The sequence below is a fragment of the Saimiri boliviensis genome, chromosome 1, assembly GCF_048565385.1.
Source record: "Saimiri boliviensis isolate mSaiBol1 chromosome 1, mSaiBol1.pri, whole genome shotgun sequence".
Classification (NCBI taxonomy): Eukaryota; Metazoa; Chordata; class Mammalia; order Primates; family Cebidae; genus Saimiri; species Saimiri boliviensis.
This window is the reverse complement of record NC_133449.1, coordinates 238,055,242-238,077,027: the sequence shown is the minus strand read 5'-3', so window position 1 is coordinate 238,077,027 and position 21,786 is coordinate 238,055,242. Positions and strand designations below refer to the sequence as shown.

General features: G+C 43.6%; 1 protein-coding gene across 5 annotated transcripts in view; it reads left to right on the top strand.

The window, feature by feature from the left end:
- The window catches only part of MARVELD2 (MARVEL domain containing 2), a 36,152-nt gene that overhangs the window by 9,905 nt on the left and 4,461 nt on the right, over positions 1-21,786 (top strand). For 3 of the 5 annotated variants that reach the window (XM_074385072.1, XM_074385087.1, XM_074385079.1), the window contains 3 exons: positions 8,660-8,701; positions 16,341-16,495; positions 16,746-16,917. In XM_074385072.1, the coding sequence (XP_074241173.1) occupies positions 8,660-8,701; positions 16,341-16,495; positions 16,746-16,917 (369 nt within the window). The remainder of the gene's footprint in view (positions 1-8,659; positions 8,702-16,340; positions 16,496-16,745; positions 16,918-21,786) is intronic. The other 2 variants (XM_074385095.1, XM_010336539.3) reach the window with 1 other exon arrangement.

The following is a 21,786-nucleotide window of genomic DNA, read 5'->3' as shown; positions in this document are numbered from 1 at the left end:
AGAATCACTTGAATCCAGGAGGTGAAGGTTGCAGTGAGCCAAGATCGTGTCACTGCACTCCAGTGACAGAGGAAGACTCTGCTTTAAAAAAAAAAAAAAAAGGAAGCACAGTTATTACCTCGACTTCATATTTGGACTTTGAGCTTTTTTCCTGATACTAAAAGAACCAAATAGAACAATCCTATTATAGCTTCTTTTAATTTTGTAAGATGAAAATGTATGCAGGTGAACAAAGTTGGTTCAGGAGAACCAACATAATCCAACATATGTTTAAAATTTAATTTTTTAAAACTGAAAGTGACATCTCCCAAACTTTCTTCACTTGTGTTTAAAGGTCTGTGCTGTTCTTGCTTTCAGATGCCAGATTTTTTGCTACATACACTCACAGGACAATTAAAAAAGAAATTAATAGGTCGGGTGCGGTGGCTCATGCCTGTAATCCCAGCACTTTGGGAGGCTGAGGCTGGCGGATCACCAGGTCAGGAGTTAGAGACCAGCCTGACCAACATGGTGAGACCACGTCTCTACTAAAAATACAAAAAATTAGACGCCTGTAATCCCAGCTACTCGGGAGGCTGAGGCAAAAGAATCGCTTGAACCTGGGAGATGGAAGTTGCAGTGAGCTGAAAGACCTTACCATTGCACTCCAGCCTGGGTGACAGAGCGAGATTCCATCGCAAAAAAGAAAAAAAGAAATTAATAATAATGCTTTTTTTTAAAAAAAGATGCCAAATTTTGTAGTGTCTGGGAATTTATATTTCATAATTTATCAGCTGTGTGGCAGTAGACAAATTATTTAACCTTTCTATGCCTTCGTTTCTTCATCTGTCAGATCGCAATAATAATAATTCTGAGCCAGGCGCAGTGGCTCACGACTGTATCCCAGCACTTTGGGACGCAGAGGCAGGCAGATCATGAGGTCAAGAGATCGACACCATCCTGGCTAACATGGCAAAACCCCGTCTCTACTAAAAATATAGAAATTAGTGTGGTGGCCGGGCGCGGTGGCTCAACCTTGTAATCCCAGCACTTTGGGAGGCCGAGGCGGGTGGATCACGAGGTCGAGAGATCGAGACCATCCTGGTCAACATGGTGAAACCCCGTCTCTACTATAAATACAAAAAATTAGCTGGGCATGGTGGCACGTGCCTGTAATCCCAGCTACTCGGGAGGCTGAGGCAGGAGAATTGCCTGAACCCAGGAGGCGGAGGTTGCGGTGAGCCGAGATCGCGCCATTGCACTCCAGCCTGGGTAACAAGAGCGAAACTCCGTCTCAAAAAAAAAAAAAAAAAAAAATTAGTGTGGTGGCGGGCACCTGTAGTCCCAGCTACTTGGGAGGCTGAGACAGGAGAATCACTTGAACCTGGGAGGCAGAGGTTGCAGTGAGCCAAGATCGTGCCACTGCACTCCAGCTTGGCGATAGAGCAAGACTCTGTCTCAAATAATAATAATAATAATGATTCCTACCCCACAAGTTTTCTGAAAGGACTAAGATGCGGTTACCATTATTTACATATATGTAATAATTTATTTTCATAATCATAATTTTACCCTCATTGAAAATATCTTTTTTAAGATACTAGACCTTATTTCTTAGCGAGAAGTTGAGAATTCAATCTTTGGATTTGTTTTTCTTTGAAAAGGGAGCATATTTACTTGGTTGAAAATCCAAAAGGGTCTATAATACAAAATTATCTCATTTCTATACCCTAGCTTCCTAGTTCCCCTGCCTGTGTTACTTGCTCTCCCTTCCCTTTTACACAAACGGTAGCGTGCTGCACACGTTCTATCCCTTGTTTGTTTCACTTAACAGTATATTTCTAAGATGCTTTCTTCATGATATGTAAAGAGTTTCTGTATTTGTTTGTTTGTTTGTTTGTTTGTTTGTTTTTTTGAGACGGAGTTTCACTCTTGTTACCCAGGCTGGAGTGCAATGGCGCGATCTCGGCTCACGGCAACCTCCGCCTCCTGGGTTCAGGCAATTCTCCTGCCTCAGCCTCTTGAGTAGCTGGGATTACAGGCACACGCCACCATGCCCAACTGATTTTTTGTATTTTTAGTAGAGACGGGGTTTCACCATGTTAACCAGGATGGTCTCCATCTCTTGACCTCGTGATCCACCCGCCTCGGCCTCCCAAAGTGCTGAGATTACAGGCGTGAGCCACCGCGCCCGGCGAGTTTCTGTATTTTTTAATAACTGTATAATATTGCATTATGTGGATGTATCATAATTTATTTAACCATAATGAGCATTTAGGTTGTTTCCAGGCTTTTTTTTTTAATTATTTTTTAGACGGAGTCTTGCTCTGTCACCCAGGCTGGAGTGCAGTGGCGCAATCTTGGTTCAATGCAACCTCTGCCTCCCAGGTTCAAGCGATTCTCCTGCCTCAGCCTCCCAAGTAGGGTCTGACTACAGGCACCTGCCACCACACCCAGCTAATTTTTTTATATATATATATATATATATATATATATATATTTTTTTTTTTTTTTTTTTTTGAGACGGAGTTTCGCTCTTGTCACCCAGGCTGGAGTGCAATGGCGCGATCTCGGCTCACTGCAACCTCCGCCTCCTGGGTTCAGGCAATTCTCCTGCCTCAGCCTCCTGAGTAGCTGGGATTACAGGCACGCACCACCATGCCCAGCTAATTTTTTGTATTTTTAGTAGAGACAGGGTTTCACCATGTTGACCAGGTTGGTCTCGATCTCTCGACCTCGTGATCCACCCGCCTCGGCCTCCCAAAGTGCTGGGATTACAGGCTTGAGCCACCGCGCCCGGCTAATTTTTATATTTTTAATAAAGATGGGGTTTCACCGTGTTAGCCAAGCTGGTCTTCAAACTCTTGATCTCAGGTGACCCACCTGCCTCAGGCTCCCAAAGTCCTGGGATTACAGGTGTGAACCACTGCACCTGACCCAGTCTTTCACTATTAAAAACGATGCTACAGTGAATAACCGTATACATACAAATACATACTGGTACATACTTCATTCCATATATGTACAAGTACCTTTGACAGATAAATCCTGAGAAGTGAATTCCTGCATCAAAAGGATGTATCTTTTTATTTTGATTGCCAAATGGTCCAATAGAGATTTTCCCAGTTTTCACTTCAAACAGTGCTACAGGTTTCTTCACACCCTGACCAACACAGTTTGTTAGAAAATGTGTTGCCATCTGTCAGTCTGATAGGTGAACAGCAGTATCTTATGAGGTATAATTTGCATTTCTCTCCTTTTTTTTTTTTTGAGACAGAGTTTCCCTCTTGTTGCCCAGGCTGGAGTGCAGTGGTGCAATCTCGGTTCACCTCCACCTCCACCTCACCTCCACCTCCCGGGTTCAAGCAATTCTCATGCCTCAGCCTCCCAAGTAGCTGGGATTACAGGCACTTAATTTTTTGTATTTTTAGTAGAGACCGGGTTTCACCATGTTGACCAGGCTGGTCTTGAACTCCTGACCTCATGATCCACCCGCCTCAGCCTCCCAAAGTGCTGGGATTATAGACATGAGCTAACATGGCAGCCAATTACCATTTCTCTATCAGGTATGAGGTTCAACATTTTTCATGTCATCTTTGCCTTTTTCATGTGTTATGTTTACATTTTCCTTTCTAATAACTATCATTTGTGCAAGGCCTGTGTTAAGTGATTATTTTGAAAAAAACCTTTGATAACATACCTTTTAACTGTATTCTCCTATTATGAGACTCTTTTTGAATAAATGATTCATACTGAAATAAGAGATTTATGAAGTAGATAAAGGAGTCTGTCCAAGATATTGTGATTAATGCATCAATGTCATCATTCATTCATTCATTCATTGAATAGACATGTGCCAATTAGGCTGTGACTTGTGATATGAATGTTATTAAGAAGCATCATCTCCAGTTTCCAAGGGCTTACAAATCTAGTGGAAAGGAAAAAAAATACAGAAGATTAGCAGAGTGTGATGGTTGTGAAGATATGTATGTATATGAGAGAGATCATAAAAGACTGTAAAATTAAATAATTTGCTTACAGATTGCTGTTTCTCTCACCTCTCCTGGGGAAAGCAGTTTATTGGCTGTCTCAAATTCAACATTGTTAATTGGTCAAAGCATCTTTTGAAAACCTGTAATTAGTCACTTTTTTTTTTTTTAGCATCTAGAATACACACTGGAAGTCACTTTTTTTTTAATGAGTCATTTGAGTTAAATTATTTCTGATGTGTGTGGACCCATTTATTGCTGTTATGAAGGCTCAACAACTTTGCAAGGATTTTTCTGGATATCCATAAATTCTTAGAAATCAAGAGGGCCAGACGTGTGGCTCATGCCTGCAGTCCAAGCACTTTGGAGGCCAAGGCAGGTGGGTCACCTGAGGTCAGGAGTTCAAGACCAGCCTGACCAACATGCTGAAACCCTGTCTTTAAAAAAAAAAAAGGGAAAAAAAACAGAAATCAAGGGATACCTGACCAGTCTGAACTGACCAGGTGTGGGACAAGTAAGGCTGACATTAGCTGGTCTGCAGAAGATGGAAGCATTCCTCTCACAAGGCAGCATGGACCCACACCCACTGCTACAAATCCATATAGCTTAAACATTGGGCATAGAATTACAGTAATCATATTTTGTATGAAGGGGAGGGTTTGATTTGATTATGCCTTGTTTTAACTTCTGATTCTCCTACCCTTATGTTGTAGTTAGTTTTACATCCATTTATTCAGCATTCATTGCTCTCAGGATTTCAATTACACTTGTTCTAACTCAATGACAGTGGTACTAACAATCAGACTAAGTTAACTGAGGAAGATACTCATTTTTAAGCTGTCAAATATACTGTTAGATACCCTGAAACTCATAATAATGGTTTCCTTTTAGGTGGGCACCCAGCTAACTATGTGTAGAGATTACTTATTCAAAAAAATTTTTTAAGTTTTTTAAAAATTAAATTAATAAATACCTATTTTAAGTATCAAGATGAGCAATATAAGGCTGACATTAAGTAATTACTAACACTGGCCCTTTGAGATTTAAATGGAACTTCCATAATGATCCTATGGGCTGCTTTCCATTGTGACTACAGAGATATAAGTGATTTTGAGTAAATGGAAGGAGCTGTCTTCCCAGTTGGGGGTCCTCATAAGGATGGCTTTGGGAGGGTCATTGCCAGCACTCATTCAGCACTGTCAGTAATGTAAATCCCACCCCTTCTGAAGAAATTCATAAATTTCACGTGGCTAAGAACGATCATCATGGCTACGTCATGGCTCAGTGAGAGTCCTAAAATAGTGTTCCCTCCATGGAAAATAATGAGTTTAAAAGGACTTTGGTTTAGAAGGTGAATCAGGATTAGATAGACTGTTTATATTGAAACAGGGGACTTAAAACTTACCCTTAGGAAATTTGCTTTCTAAAAGCTGACCTTCTCGTTAACAGGCGATATCAAAATCTGGTCTCAGGGTTAGTTGGGCAGACTACTAACATTTTTTTTTTAATTTTTTGAGACAGAGTCTCGCTCTGTTACCCAGGCTGGAGTGCAGTGGCGTAATCTCAGCTCATTGCAACCTCTGCCTCCCAGCTCCAGGCGATTCTCCCACCTCAGTCTCACAAGTAGCTGGGACTACAGGCATGCACCACCACACCTGGCTAATTATTTATTTATTTATTTTACTTTATTTTTTGAGATAAAGTCTCACTGTGTTGCCAGGCTGGAGTGTAATGGCACGATCTCAGCTCACTGCAACCTGACTCCCAGGTTCAAGCGATTCTCCTATCTTAGCCTCCTGAGTAGCTAAGATTACAGGCATGTGCCACCACGCCTAGCTAACTTTTGTATTTTTAGTAGAGACAGTGTTTCACCATGTTGGCCAGGCTGGTCTCAATCGCCTGACCTTGGGATCTGCCTACCTTAGCCTCCCAAAGTGCTGGGATTACAAGAGCGAACCACTGCACTGGGCCTAATTTTTTATTTTTAGTAGAGATGGGATTCCATCATGTTGGCCAGGCTGATTGTGAACTCCTGACCTCAAGTGATCCACCCACCTCAGCCTCCCAAATTGCTGGGATTACAGGCATGAGCCATCGTGCCCAGCCCAGAGTACTAACATTAAAAAGTGTGTTTCAAACATCCTTGGGGCAGAAGAGAAGAATCCGTGTGCCTTAGGAGTTTGAAAGTATACACTTTGTAGAGGTTGACTACTCAGCACTAGGCTGGACAGGGCTGTCTCACTGGGCTGCGTTGTGGTAATGATGTGGCAATGGGGGTCATTTTTGGACAGGGTGGAATTTATGAGCTCCCTGGTCATTCTCTCTAGGTGGGATTAAGTACATAGTCAACCTGAATGGCCTGGGTAAGTTGGAGAAAGATGCCCCAAATGATAGGGTGGTCAGGGTCATTGTTTGGTAAGCATGTACCTGATGTAGGCTCATAGATGGGCAGGATTAGGAAGATCTCCCAGACAGTTCTAGGGTACCTCTTTCTGGCTGCCCTAGAAGGTTGGTGCTCAGAATGTTCAGGATGTATTGTAGGGTCCCAGATACTGAGAGGTTCCAGAATAATCAGGAATAACCTAGCCGATATGAGAACTCCCACTCCTAGGACTACATTGGATATCATATCAATCCAGGTAACTTCTAGTCTTTCAAGATATGGGAGCTAAAGCCAAAGAACATCCATTTAGAGGTCTCTTTTCCTGGAGGTGGATCACTGTGAATACTCTAAAAGCAGACCTATAAAGGGAACTTCATGACTTAATCAAGGAATCCCTATCGGACTTACCAGTGAGAAACTTGGCAGAAAATATCAGGACCAGGTGTGGTGGCACGCACCTGTAGTTCCAGTTATTCAGGAGGCTCAGGTGGGAGGATGGCCTGAGCCCAGAGGGAGAGGTTGCAGTGAGTTCAGATCGCGCCACCACACCCAAGCCTGGACGACAGAGTGAGACCCTGTCTTAAAAAAAAAAAAAGAAAAAAAAAAAGAAAGAAAGAAATATCAGGACATCCAGGTTTTCACTGGAATGGGCATGATTCTCACCTGTGTCCTTCGTAGTTCATAGTAGGAAAGAATTGTCAGACTAGCATGATAACCAAAAATGAACTTTATAATTTTTTTTTTTTTGGAGACCAAGTTCTCCCTCTGTCACCCAGGCTGAGGGCAGCCTCAAACTCCTGGGCTCAAACAATCCTCCCACCGTAACCTCCCAAGTAGCTGGGACTACAGGCACATTTCATCATACTCGTTCATTTGTAAATAATTTTTAGTAGAGAAACGGTCTCACTATGTTACCCAGGCTGGTCTTGAACTCCTGGCCTCAAGTGATCTTCCTGCCTCGGCCTCCCAAAGCACTGGGATTACTGTTCAGGTATGAGCCACCTTGCCCAGCCAGCAAGTGAACTTTAGAATCAGACAGTCTAGGCCGGGCATGGTGGATCACAAGGTCAAGAGATCAGATGATCCTGGCCAACATGGTGAAACCCCATCTCTACTAAAAATAGACAAATTAGTTGGGTGTGGTGGCGTGCACCTGTAATCCCAGCTACTTGGGAGGCTGAGGCAGTAGAATCGCTTGAACCCAGAAGGCGGAGGTTTCAGTGAGCCGAGATCACACCACTGCACTCCAGCCGGACAATGGAATGAGACTCCATGTCAGGAAAAAAAAAAAAGAGTCAGATAATCTAAATTTAACTGCTAGGTCAGCTACTTACTAGCTCTGTGATCCTGGGGAAATTGGTTACTTGCTCTGAGCTTCAGTTGCCTGCCTGCAATTTGGTCTAATACTAGGCTGACCCTGCTTGTTTTTTGGTTTTAATGAATATAATTTTTAAAAAGCAAATAAGATCACTTTTTTTTTTTTTTTTTTTTTTTGAGACGGAGTTTCGCTCTTGTCACCCAGGCTGGAGTGCAATGGCGCGATCTCGGCTCACCGCAACCTCCGCCTCCTGGGTTCAGGCAATTCTCCTGCCTCAGCCTCCTGAGTAGCTGGGATTACAGGCACGCGTCACCATGCCCAGCTCATTTTTTTGTATTTTTAGTAGAGACGGGGTTTCACCATGTTGACCAGGATGGTCTCGATCTCTTGACCTCATGATCCACCCGCCTCAGCCTCCCAAAGTGCTGGGATTACAGGCATGAGATACCGCGCCCGGCCCAAGATCACTTTTAAAAGAAATAATAGATATAAAGTAAGATCACGTAGAAACAACAACAAATTCTGACAAAACTCTTTAAGTGGTAAGCAGGTTTATATTATAAGTGAGAAAAGGCAGAATTTAATGTGGGCATGGAAGGTGATGGTATGGGTTTGAGGTGAGAAGTCTGTGCGTTAATTTGTTTTATATTCAAAGGGAAAGAGAATCAAGAATTGGAGAAATAAATGCATACTGAAACTAGTTCTCCCTGTTTCTAACCTGACAGATATTCATTCAGACCATTTTTAAGTTGAAAATTTTAATCATTGTATCCATAACATTACTTAGAATAGTTTTTGCTGGAAGCAAAGAATGGTCATATTAATCTTGGAGACTGGGCCATTTTCCCTCTTCCTTTGACATGTCTGTCATCAAGAGTACTGTCTAAGTGTGACCTTTCCCATGCTGGAGTCTAATGCAGCTTTCCCACAAAAGCCTAACAACGACTTAATTCTTTGTCTCATATGTAGTTTTCTATTTCTTCCCAATAGAGGCCGTGTGTGGTGGGTCACACCTGTAATCCCAGCACTTTGGTAAGTGGATCTCTTGAGGCCAGGAGTTTGAGACCAGTCTGGCCAACATGATAAAACCCCATCTCTACTAAAAATACAAAACTTAGCCAGGCTTGAAGGTGCACACCTGTAATCCCAGCTACTTGGGAGGCTGAGACAGGAGAACCACCTGAATCCGGGAGGCAGTGAGCCAAGATCATGCCACTGCACTCTAGCCTGGGTGACAGAGTGAGACTCTGTCTTAAAAAAAAAAAAAAAAAAAAAAAAAAAAAAAAAAACTTTTCCCAGTGGAGTTTTCCATACTGATGATCAGGAAGGTTAATCTAAAAAGAGCAGAAGAAAAAGGACCATAAAAATTTTTAAAAATTAGGCCAGGCACAGTGACTCATGCCTGTAATCCTAGCAAGGATCCAAGGTAAGTGGATCACCAGAGATCAAGAGTCCAAGACCAGCCTGGGCAACACGGCAAAATCCCATCTCTACCAAAAATACAAAAAATCAGCTGGGCATTGTGATTCGACGCTGGAATCCCACCTACTGGCAAGGCAGAGGCAGGAGAATCACTTGAACCCAGGAGGCGGAGGTTGCAGTGAGCTGAGATCGTACAACTATACTCCAGCCTGGGTGACAGAGCGATACTCTGTCTCAAAAATAAATAAATAATTAAAATAAATATAAAGCAGGTGAAATGTCTATGGATGTATTCTGATTTCTTCAGGCTCCCTTTCTATATTAAAAGGTAATTCTTAGAATTAGAGATGGGCAAGTAAGAAAAATGATTAGTTCTTGCTTGAAAAAGTTTTACCTAGAAAACAAATTAATAATGAACCCTCTGCTCAAAGTAACTTTGACCAGGAGATCTGGGATTCATGCTGGAGCTGGTGCCGAGGTCCAGAGAATTAATAAGCTCCTAGCAGCTTCCTCAGTGCCATAAGATCTAGATAGTTAAACATTTAGAAGTTAAACCATGTGTTCATATAGGGGTCAAAAAAAAAAAAAAAGGAAACAGAAGTTAAAGGTAACTAGAAATTCATTTATTCAAGCCAAAAAAGCTTCCCCTAATGTTTGATACCATTATTCATTTTCAAGACTAAATATATAGGAATTCATTAGGATGAAAAAATGGCATCCTAATCAGCAAGAAACACAGCAGAATAAATACTAACTTCCAAATGTATTCCCTAAAAATATCCTTGCTTAATTTCATTTCCTCGGGGTACTCTTCTCGCCACTTAGGTTTTCATAGATGTGGAGCCCCAGTGGTGAGGCATGCTTTCTGCATCTGGGTGATCTGGCTTCTGTCCCACCTAGAGCCAAGGTTGGAGAGCTTTTCCTTTTCATAACCTTCCCTTAGGGCTGGTTAGCAGCTTCCACACCTAATCCAATCTAAGAGATGGACTGTTAGGTAAGTTAAGTGCTAGTGGTTTTTAGAATGAGCTAATGTTAAACCAAAGCCCAAAGCCAGTTTCAGGATAAGGATATCAGGAAGCAAAGGAGTTTTAAAGCTGCCTGGCAAGATGAAGATGAAAGTTTTATAATCCTATGGCCTGGTGTGGTGGCTCAAGCCTGTAATCCTAGCATTTTGGGAGGCCGAGGCGGGTGGATCACGAGGTCAAGAGATCGAGACCATCCTGGTCAACATGGTGAAACCCTGTCTCTACTAAAAATACAAAAAATTAGCTGGGCATGGTGGCGTGTGCCTGTAATCCCAGCTACTCAGGAGGCTGAGGCAGGAGAATTGCCTGAACCCAGGAGGCGGAGGTTGCGGTGAGCCGAGATCGCGCCATTGCACTCCAGCCTGGGTAACAAGAGCAAAACTCCGTCTCAAAAAAAAAAAAAAAAAAGAAAGTTTTATAATCCTGTTTTGTTTTTTATTTGCAGTGAAATAGGGGCCCTCCCGAGCCACTCTCAGTTTAGTTCGGCAAGCATTTCTTGAAGGCTTAAGGGGTCAGTAGAGGGGAGGGAGGTTACAGCTCCTAAGAGGAATCATGTTCCCAAGCATGATATTACTTTCCAGTAGCAGTTGGCATTGCTTGCCCTGTCCGTCACAAGCTTGTTTCTAATGTGCTACTAGAACTTCCGACTTCAGGATATGAACAGTATACATTTAATTAAACAGGTTTCTTTCATTTAAATTATCAGTGAACTAGGCCAGGCATCGTGGCTCACACCTGTAATCCTAGTACTTTGAGAGGACAAGGAGGGAAAATAGGTTGAGCCCATGAGTTTGAGGCTGCAGTGAGCTGTGATCTTGCCACTGCACTCTAGCCTGGGTGGCAGAGCAAGACTGTCTCAAAAGAAAAGTATCAATGAACCAAACAGTTCTGGGATTTTTTTGTTTTTTTAATTATTACTTGTTTTTTGAGACAGGGCCTCACCCTGTCACCCAGGCTAAAGTAGAGTGGCATGATCATGATTCACTGAGGCCTTGACCACCTGGGTTCAAGTAAACCTCCCACCTGAAACTCCCAAGTAACCTGGACTACAGGTGCATGGCACCATGCCCAGTTAATTTTTTATTTTTTGGCTGGGCATAGTGGCTCCCACCTATGATCTCAGCACTTTGGCAGGCCAAGGTAGGTGTAATGCCTGAACTCAGGAGTTGGAGACCAGACTGGGCAACATGGTGAAACCCCATCTCTACTAAAATACAAAAAATTAACCAAGCATGGTGGTATACACCTGTAGTCCTAGCTATTCAGGAAGCTGAGGCAGGAGAATTGCTTGAACCTAGAGGCAGAGGTTGCAGTGAGCCGAGGTCATGCCACTGCACTCCAGCCTGGGCAAAAGAAGAAGACAAATCATTCTTAATTTTTTTTTTAGAGACAGGGTCTCGCTATGTTGCCCAGGCTGGTCTCAAACATCTGGACTCAAGCAGTCCTCCTGCCTTGGCCTCCCAAAGTGCTAGGATTATAGGCAGGAGCCATTGCACCTGGCCTAGTTCTGGGTTTGTTTGTTTGTTTGTTTGTTTGTTTGTTTGTTTGTTTTTGAGACAATGTCACCCAGGCTGGAGTGTAGTGGGGCAATCTCAGCTCATTGCCACCTCCACCTCCCTGGCTCAAGCCATTCTTCTGCCTCAGCCTCATGAGTAGCTGAGATTACAGGCACACACCACCACATCCAGCTACTTTTTGTATTTTTAGTAGAGACAGTGTTTCATCATGTTGGCCAGGCTGGTCTTGAACTCCTGACATCGAATGATCCACCTTCTGCCTCAGCCTCTAAAAGTGCTGGGATTACAGGCGTGAAGCACCTCGTCCAGCCCAGTTCTGGGTTTTAATTGTGGCTTTTCTACTTAATAATAGTTATGTGACCTTGGAGAATTTACTTGACCTCTCTGAACCTCAGTTCTGTATTTATTTATTTATTTATTTATTTATTTATTTATTTATTTATTTATTTTTGAGATGAAGTCTCGGTGTTCTCACCTAGGCTGGAGTGCAATGGCATGATCTCGGATACCTCCTTTCTGTCTGAGACTTCCTCTCTAGGCTATTTCATCTTGTGTTCTCTTTCTCTGTTTTGAACACATAATTTTTACTAAAAGGGCCTCTACTAAGAGCTCTGCTGTTTAGAAACCGTCGTGACTTGGCTGGGCACAGTGGCTCACACCTGTAATCTGAGAACTTTGGAAGGCCGAAGCAGGTGGATCACCTGAGGTCAGGAGTTCGAGACAAGCCTTACTAATATGGTAAAACCCTGTCTCTACTAAAAATACAAAAAAAATTAGCCAGGTGTGGTGGCTTGTGCCTGTAGTCCCAACTACTCAGGAGGCTGAGAATTGCTTGAACCCAGGAGGTGGAGGTTGCAGTGAGCTGAGATTGTGCCACTGCATTCCAGCCTAGGTGACAGAGCAAAACTCTGTCTCAAATAAATAAATAAATAAATAAATAAACTAGCATGACTTAAACCACCATCTCTTGCATCTAGGATTCTAATAGCCCTTTTCAGGGAATCACAGATTAGGAGCACTTGGACAAGTTGAAGACATCTTCTGCCCTTCCTCTGTGGTCCCAGCAACATCCTCCTTACATTTAAAAATCCAGGCCAGGCATGGTGGCTCATGTCTGTCATCCCAAGAACTTTGGGAGCTGAAGGTGGAGGCAGCAGGATCACTTGAGGCCAGGAGTTCAAGACCAGCCTTGGCAACATAACAAGACCCCTGTCTCTTTAAAAAAAAAAAAAAAAAAAAAAAAAGCCAGGCGCAGTGGCTTACGCCTGTAATCCCAGCACTTTGGCAGGCCGAGGTGGGTGGATCACGAGGTCAAGAGATCAAGACCATCCTGGTCAACATGGTGAAACCCCGTCTCTACTAAAAATACAAAAAATTAGCTGGGCATGGTGGCGCTTGCCTGTAATCCCAGCTACTCAGGAGGCTGAGGCAGGAGAATTGCCTGAACCCAGGAGGCGGAGGTTGCGGTGAGCCGAGATTGCGCCATTGCACTCCAGCCTGGGTAACAAGAGCAAAACTCCATCTCAAAAAAAAAAAAAAAATTAAGCCTAGGCACAGCAGCTCATACTTGTAATCCCAGCACTTTGGGAGGCCAAAGCAGGCAGATCACTTGCATCCATGAGTTTGAGACCAACCTGAGCAACATGGCAAGACCTAATCTCTACAGAAAATTTAAAAATTAGCCAGATTATCTGGCATGGTGGTCCCAGATACTTGGAAGTCTAAGGTGAGAGGATTGCTTAAGCCCAGGGGTGTGAGGCTGCAGTGAGCTGTGATCATGTTAGTGCACTGCAGCCTGGATGACAGAGCAAGAACTTGTCTCAAAAAAAAAAAAATTTTTTTTTAAATAAATATATTAGCCTGGGTGCAGTGGCTCACACCTATAATCCCAGCACTTTGGGAGGCCAAGGCGGGTGGATCACCTGAGGCCAGGAGTTTAAGACCAGCCTGGTCAACATGGCAAAACCCTTTCTCTACTACAAATACAAAAATTAGCCAGGTATGGTGGCACACGCCTGTATGTAACCCAGCTACCCGGGAGGCTGAGGCATAAGAATTGCTTGAACCCAGGAGGCAGTGGCTGCAGTGAGCTGAGATCACGCCATTGTACTCAGCCTAGGCAACAGAGCGAGACTCCATCTCAAAAAAAAAGAAATGAAAATAATATAAAATTACTGACAATCTGCCGGGCTAAGTGGCTCACGCCTGTAATCGCAGCACTTTGGGAGGCCGAGGCGGGCAGATCATGAGGTCAAGAAATTGAGGCCGGGCGCGTTGGCTCAAGCCTGTAATCCCAGCACTTTGGGAGGCCGAGGCGGGTGGATCACGAGGTCAACAGATCAAGACCATCCTGGTCAACATGGTGAAACCCCATCTCTACTAAAAATACGAAAAATTAGCTGGGCATGGTGGCACATGCCTGTAATCCCAGCTACTCAGGAGGCTGAGGCAGGAGAATTGCCTGAACCCAGGAGGCAGAGGTTGCGGTGAGCCGAGATCACGCCATTGCACTCCAGCCTGGGTAACAAGAGCGAAACTCCGTCTCAAAAAAAAAAAAAGAAAAAAGAAATTGAGACCATCCTGGCCAACATGGTGAACCCCGTCTCTATTAAAAACACAAAAATCGGGCCGGGCGCGGTGGCTCAAGCCTGTAATCCCAGCACTTTGGGAGGCCAAGGCGGGTGGATCACAAGGTCAAGAGATCAAGATCATCTTGGTCAACAAGGTGAAACCCCGTCTCTACTAAAAATAAAAAAAATTAGCTGGGCATGGTGGCTCGTGCCTGTAATCTCAGCTACTCAGGAGGCTGAGACAGGAGAATTGCCTGAACCTAGGAGGCAGAGGTTGCGGTGAGCTGAGATCGTGCCATTGCACTCCAGCCTGGGTAACAAGAGCGAAACTCCGTCTCAAAAAAAAAAAAAAAAAAAAAAAAAAAAAAAAAAAAATCAGGCAGGCATGGTGGTGCATGCCTGTAGTCCCAGCTACTCAAGAGGCTGAGGTGAAAGAATTGCTTGAACCCGAGAGGTGGAGGTTGCAGTGAGCTGAGATTGTGCCTTTGCACTCTAGCCTGGCAACAGAGCGAGATTCTGTCTCGTTAAAAAAAAATACGATCAGGAAGCATTTCATTCTGAAAGTGAATTTGCTTGCTTTCCCTCTTCATATAATGAAAACAATGTAACTCATTTCCTTTTGTAATCCACTCAGTGGCTATGTGCAATTAAATCACCCCAAATTGCCAGTATCATGACTTTCTCTTTGCATTTAAGTAGACTTGTTCCATTTTTATCCCTGAATTTATTTTGGGTTTTTTTGTTTGTTTGTTTGTTTTTGAGATGGAGTTTCGCTCCTGTTACCCAGGCTGGAGTGCAATGGCGCAATCTCGGCTCACCGCAACCTCCGCCTCCTGGGTTCAGGCAATTCTCCTGCCTCAGCCTCCTGAGTAGCTGGGATTACAGGCATGCGCCACCATGCCCAGCTCATTTTTTGTATTTTTAGTAGAGACGGGGTTTCACTATGTTGACTGGATGGTCTCGATCTCTTGACCTCGTGATCCACCCGCCTCGGCCTCCCAAAGTGCTGGGATTACAGGCTTGAGCCACCGCGCCCAGCCCCTGAATTTATTTTGAATTACATTTTTTATTCTTTTATGGTTAATTGGGATGTAAATTCTAAATAGGTAGGTTCTTAAGACTGCATATTTGACATTGCATCAACCACCTTTGACATGTCCACAGTTGGGGCTAGAATGTGTTTTACCTACTGTGTATTACCACATCCCAAATGTGATTCCCTTATCTATTACAGAAACATTCAGAACAACTTTGTGACTATAAAACATGTAATTGTGATGTGAAATGTTAACTCCTATTTTTACTTTTCTTCTTCCTGTCTTCCTCCCCATTTTCTCCTCCTCCTCCTCCTCCCCCTCCTCCTCCCCCTCCTCCTCCCCCCCTCCTCCTCCCCCCTTCCTCCTCCTCCTCCTTCTTCTTCTCCTCCTCCCTCCTTCCTTCCTTCCTTCCTTTCTTTCTTTCTTTTTCTTTCTTTCTTTCTTTCTCTTTCTTTCTTTCTTTATTCTTTTTTGGGTCAAGGTCTCACTCTTACCCAGGCTGGAGTAGAGTAGTACAATCACAGCCACTGTAACTTCCACCTCCTGGACTCAAGCAATCCTCCCACCTCAGCCTCCAAGACCACTGCACCTGCCAGATTTTTTTTTTTTTTTAAGATGAAGTCTCATTCTGTCGCCAAACTGGAACAGCGGTGCAATCTTGGCTCACTACTACCTCCACCTTCTGGGCTCAAGTGATTCTCCTGCCTCAGCCTCCCAAGTAGCTGGGGTTACAGGCGCCCACCACCACTCCCTGCTAATTTTTGTATTTTTAGTAGAGACGGGATTTCACCATGTTGGCCAGGCTGGTTTCGAACTCCTGACCTCAAATGGTCCACCCACCTCAGTCTCCCAAAGTGTTGGGATTACAGGCAGGAGCCACCGCTCCTGGCCTTAAGTTTTTTATAGAGACAGGGTCTTGCCATGTTGGCCAGACTGCTCATGAACTCCTGGCCTCATGTGATCCTCCTGCCTCGGCCTCCCAAAGTACTGGGATTATAGGTTTGAGCCACCCTACCTGACCTTCCTCCCCATTTTCTAAATAAATTCAGAGGGGTTTTTTTCTATCTCTATTTATTAATAAATCCTCTTTTTCTCCCTAGCTGCAGTGTGAAATGGCCACCAGTGGTGACAGACAAAGAGAATCAGAAGTTAATTCCAAAGAATTGAGAACAGCAAAAATGAAACCTGAACTACTGAGTGGACACATCCCCCCAGGTCACATTCCAAAACCTATCGTGATGCCCGATTATGTGGCGTAAGTATCAGTCTGAATTCTTCCTCAAGGTAGAAGTCGAGGGGCCCCATTTGGGCCTTTCATTTTCCAGTTTGTCTCTACGTTAATACTCTGTGCATAAAATCATGTATGCAAATAGTTGTTTATTATCTGAAAGGTGATACATTGAATTGAAGGTACAATATGATCAGTAAAGAATAAGCTAAGCTGATCTCCCATTCAGCTTCTTTTAGTGAAACAATTATACCTTTGGTTTATGTCTTTCCCCCAGAAAATACCCTGTGATTCAGACGGATGATGAGCGAGAACGCTATAAAGCTGTGTTCCAGGACCAGTTTTCAGAGTACAAAGAGCTGTCTGCAGAAGTTCAGGCTGTCCTGAGGAAGTTTGATGAGCTGGATGCAGTGATGAGCAGACTGCCACATCATTCGGAAAGCCGGCAGGTTAGTGTGTGCCACTGCCTAGGAGAACCACTGAAATCTAGAGGACGAATAAAATCTGGCTTTTTGTTTTTGTAAGACAGAGTCTCGTTCTGTTGCCAGGCTAGAGTGCAGTGGCACAATCTTGGCTCACTACAACCTTTACCTCCTGGGTTCAAGTGACTCTCCTGTCTCAGCCTCCCGAGTGGCTGGGATTACAGGCATGTGCCACCATACCCAGCTGATTTTTTTGTATTTTTAGTGGAGACACGGTTTCACCATGTTGGCCAGGCTTGTCTCAAACTCCTGGCCTCAAGTGAGCCACCCACCTTGGCCTCCCAAAGTGTTGGGATTACAGGCATGAGCCACTGCGTCTGGCATAAAATCTGGCTTCTAAAAAAATATATAACCATTTACATCTGCTTTCTGTGTCTAGGAAAGTATTTGAGATCCTCAAGGTGCCTAGTTAAGATAACAGTTCAAATTGTGTAGCTTAATATCTTTTGTTTTCGGCTATTAAACAGTATTTTTTCTTTTTTTCACTCTGTGCTGACTCATATTTTATATTCTTATTTAAGTAAAATATAAATTTGCCTAAGATACTAAGTCAGTCAGGGTCCCAAAGGAGACAGACGGCACATTCAAGCTAGGATAATTTACAAAGGTTTATTCACAAAGGGGAGGGCGGAGTGTAGGGAAGCCACCAGGGGCATTGCATTCCCCTGCTAAGCCAGAGCCCAGCAGTTAGCACCCCAGGCCCGAAGGCAGAGTGCCCAGTGAGTAAGAGTAGAGAGCAGATATGGCCGGGCACAATGGCTCATACCTGTAATCCCAACACTTTGATAGGCCAAGGTGGGCAGATGGCTTGAGCCCAAACATTCAAGACCAGCCTGGACAACATGGTAAAACCCCTTCTCTACAAACAATATAAAAATTAGCCAAGCGTGGCAACATGCACCTATAGTCCCAGCTGCTCAGGAGGCTGAGGTGGGAGGATTGCCTGAGCCTAGAAGGTCAAGGTTCCAGTGAGCCATGATTGTGTCACTGTACTCCAGCCTGGGGGAGAGAGTAAGACCATATCTCCAAAAAAATAAAAAAGAGCAGATGTGAGATATGATGCTACAAATGTGAGCTACTGGGCACACACCAGACTGACAGCTATGATCATGACAAAGAGGAGCACTGGGAATAGAAATGGTCGTTATAGGGAACTTAAGCTTTTTTGTGGTGCTCTTTTTTCCTCCACATTTTTCACATGTTTTTATCTCTGAAATAGGGATTCCTTATAACCTGTGCCATTTTTTTAGCCAGATATACTTTTTTTTTTTTTTTTTTTTTTTTTTTTTTTTTTTTTTGTGAGACGGAGTCTTGCTCTGTCACCCAGGCTTGAATGCAGTGATGCAAACTCGGCTCACTGCAGCGTCCACCTCCCAGGTTCAAGCAATCCTCCTGCCTCAGGGCCAGCCTCCCGAGTAGCTGGGACTATAGGCGCCCACCACCACGCCCAGCTAATTTTTGTATTTTTAGTAGAGATGGGGTTTCGCCATGTTGGCCAGGCTGGTCTCGAACACCTGACCTCAGGTGATCCGCTCACCTCAGCCTCCCAGAGTGCTGGTATTACAGGCATGAACCACTGTGTCTGGCCCAGATGTACTCTTTTTAGTTGAGATCTCATTTACATATCACAAATCCACCCTTTTAAAGTGTACAATTCAGTGAATTTTAGTATAGTTCCAAAGTTGTGCAATCAGCACCACTCAAATTCCAGAAGAGTTTCATCACTCCAGCACTTTGGGAGGCCAAGGCAGGAGGATCACTTGAGATCAGGAGTTCTAGACCAGCTGGGCCAATGTGGTGAAGCACTATCTCTACTAAAAATACAAAAATTAGTTGGGTGTGTTGGCGGGCTGAGTAATCTCAGCTACTTGGGAGGCTGAGGCAGAAAAAGAACTCAGGAGTGAGCCAAGATTACGCCACTGCAGTCCAGCCTGGACAACAGAGAGAGAACCTGCCTCAAAAAAAAAAAAAGAGAGAAAAGAAAAGAAGAAGAAACCCTATACCCATTAGCAGTTATTTCCCATTCCCACATCTATCCAACCATTGGCAACCACTAATCTCCTGTTTGTCTGAATAGATTTTCCTAGTTTGAAAATGTCATATAAATCCTTTGTGTCTGGCTTCTTCATTTAGCCTAATGTTTTCACACTCATCTGTATTTTAGCATAAGTCAATACTTATTCCTTTTTGTGGTGGAATAATATTTTGCTATATGAATATACCACATTTTGTTTGTCCATGCATCATGAGATAGACATTTGGTTCAGTTCAGCTCATTAGCTAATATAAATAATGCCGCCATAAATATTTGTATAATCTGTCTTTTTATTTATTTATTTATTTTTGTTTATTTATTTTTTTAAGACGGGGTTTCACCATACTGGTCTGGCTGGTCTTGAACTCCAGATCTCAGGTGATCCGCCCACCTTGGCCTCCAAAGTGCTTGGATTACAGGCATGAGCCACCACACCCATCCAATCTGTCTTTTTAAAAGAGGCTGTATAATCTATTACTTGTATGATTAAATTTTTAAAACACAGCTTTTTAAAACTTAATGTCAGGCCTGGCACGGTGGTGGCTCACGCCTGTAATCCCAGCACTTTAGGAGGCCAAAGTGGGCGGATCATGAGGTCAGGAGATGGAGATCATCCTCGCTAACATGGTGAAACCCAGTCTCCATTAAAAATACAAAAAATTTAGCTGGGTGTGGTGGCTCACATCTGCATTGAGCTGAGATCGCGCTACTGCACTCCAGCCTGGCGACAGGGCAAGACTCCATCTCACATACACACACACACACACACACACACACACACACACACACACAAACTAAATTCAAATTTATATATGTGAACACACACACACATATATAAATTTTTTACCCAAGAACCATTATTAATTGAGTGTCTTTGTTTCAACCACAGACTGTTAAATATACATTTAAATCACTTATCATTATGAGTTAGCTGTATTGCAGTGACGTTTTCCTAATCCTGGAGGAATGGAATGGTGTTGGCCAAGAGACGCCAGTACCAGGAAGCAAGAGAAATTCAGCAAATATTGAGGTTGAATGTCAGTACCATTTGGAAAGTAAGCAAGGCCCATAGGTCTAAGAAGAGTGGCCTGGTTTAGAGGCTCTCAAAGGAGTGAGAAAGGCATGAGGCCCCAGGAATCTGGATCAGCACAGATTGGGAAGAGCAGGAGGCTTGTTGCGGAAAATAATGCAGACAATCCTGACCTGTAATCTTTGAGCCAGCCCCCAGTGGTGTCTGGTTTGTATACTTTGTATCAATACACAAGGGCTGCAGCACGTGGTCTGCAGTTGGGAAATCAAGAGGGTCCTGATTACAGTACAGGCTGAGACCAAGTCTTCCCATGATGTTTCCACACAATATCAACAACAGCCATTACCTGTGATTTTTAACAAGACAGGGCTTGTAAGTAACCCAAATGGCAGGCCCATGGTTATTATTATCAGTGTATCCTCTAGTCCTTATCTAAAGTAGAAATATACATTGTATCACAAAAGTTAGCTTCTCCTTGGTCACAGGCTGAGCTTTGCCGGAGCAAGAGTCCACAGGCTCATTCATTTTCCCACCATGTCCCCATGAAGCATGTGAGGCATTTCAAAGCCCATTCAGCCTGTTTGGAGGCACAGATTGTCTCACAGACCTGGTTGTGCACCCTTGAAAAATAGTCACATGACTTTTCTGAGCCCATAAAATACAAATATTTACTCCAAATAATCCCTCTGGTCCTCACCACTCCTTAAATTCAGTGACAGACTCTAGATAGATGTTACAGCTCATCTCTGCTTGCGTCTCCAGCACAGCAGTGCTAACCACAGCAGCAAGTTTATTCCTTGTCCAGGACCTGTTGTTACAGATTACAGTTAAATCACCAGGTTTATCTTCACTGCTGGCAAGCATTCAAAACACAAATACTCATGATCTCAGTATGTAAAAGAGATTGAAGAATTAAAATATTGGGCAAGGGATCTCATAGCTGTAATCTCCACACTTTGGGAGGTCAAGGTAGAAAGGTTGGTTGAAGCCAGGAGTTCAAGATGAACTTGAGTAACATAGCAAGACCACATCTACACACAAAAAATAATAAAAATTAGCAGCCGAGCACAGTGGCTCACGCCTGTAATCCCAGCACTTTGGGAGGCTGAGGCAGACAAATCACGAGTTCAGGAGTTTGAAACCAGCCTGGCCAACATGGTAAAACCCCATCTCTACTAAAAATACAAAAAGTTAGCTGGGCATGGCGGTGGGCACCTATATTCCCAGCTTATCGGGAGGCTGAGGCAGGAGAATCACTTGGACCCAGGAGGCAGACGTTGCGGTCAGCCGAGGTTGCACCACTGCGCTCCTGCCCAGGGGACAGAGTAAGACTCCATCTCAAAAAATGAATAAATTAATTAGTAAATAATTAATTAATTGAAATTAAAATTAGCCAGGCCTAATGATATACCACTATAATCTTAGCTGCTTGGGAGGCTGATACAGGAGGATCACTTGAGCCCAAGAAGTTGAGGTTACAGTGAGCTGTGATCACACCACTGCACTCCAGCTTGGACAACAAAGACCCTGTCCCCCACCCAAAAAAAAAAGAAAATATGCTGGGAAAAGGGTATGGATCAGTGATAGAAAAGGTTCTCAGGGCAAGCTTTTATTTTTTTATTTTATTTTATTTATTTATTTTTCCTTTTTTTTTGTTTTTGAGAGGGAGTCTCGCTGTGTCTCCCAGGCTGGAGTGCAATGGCTCGGTCTCGGCTCACTGCAACCTCCACCTCCCAGGTTCAAGCAATTCTCCTGTCTCAGTCTCCTGAGT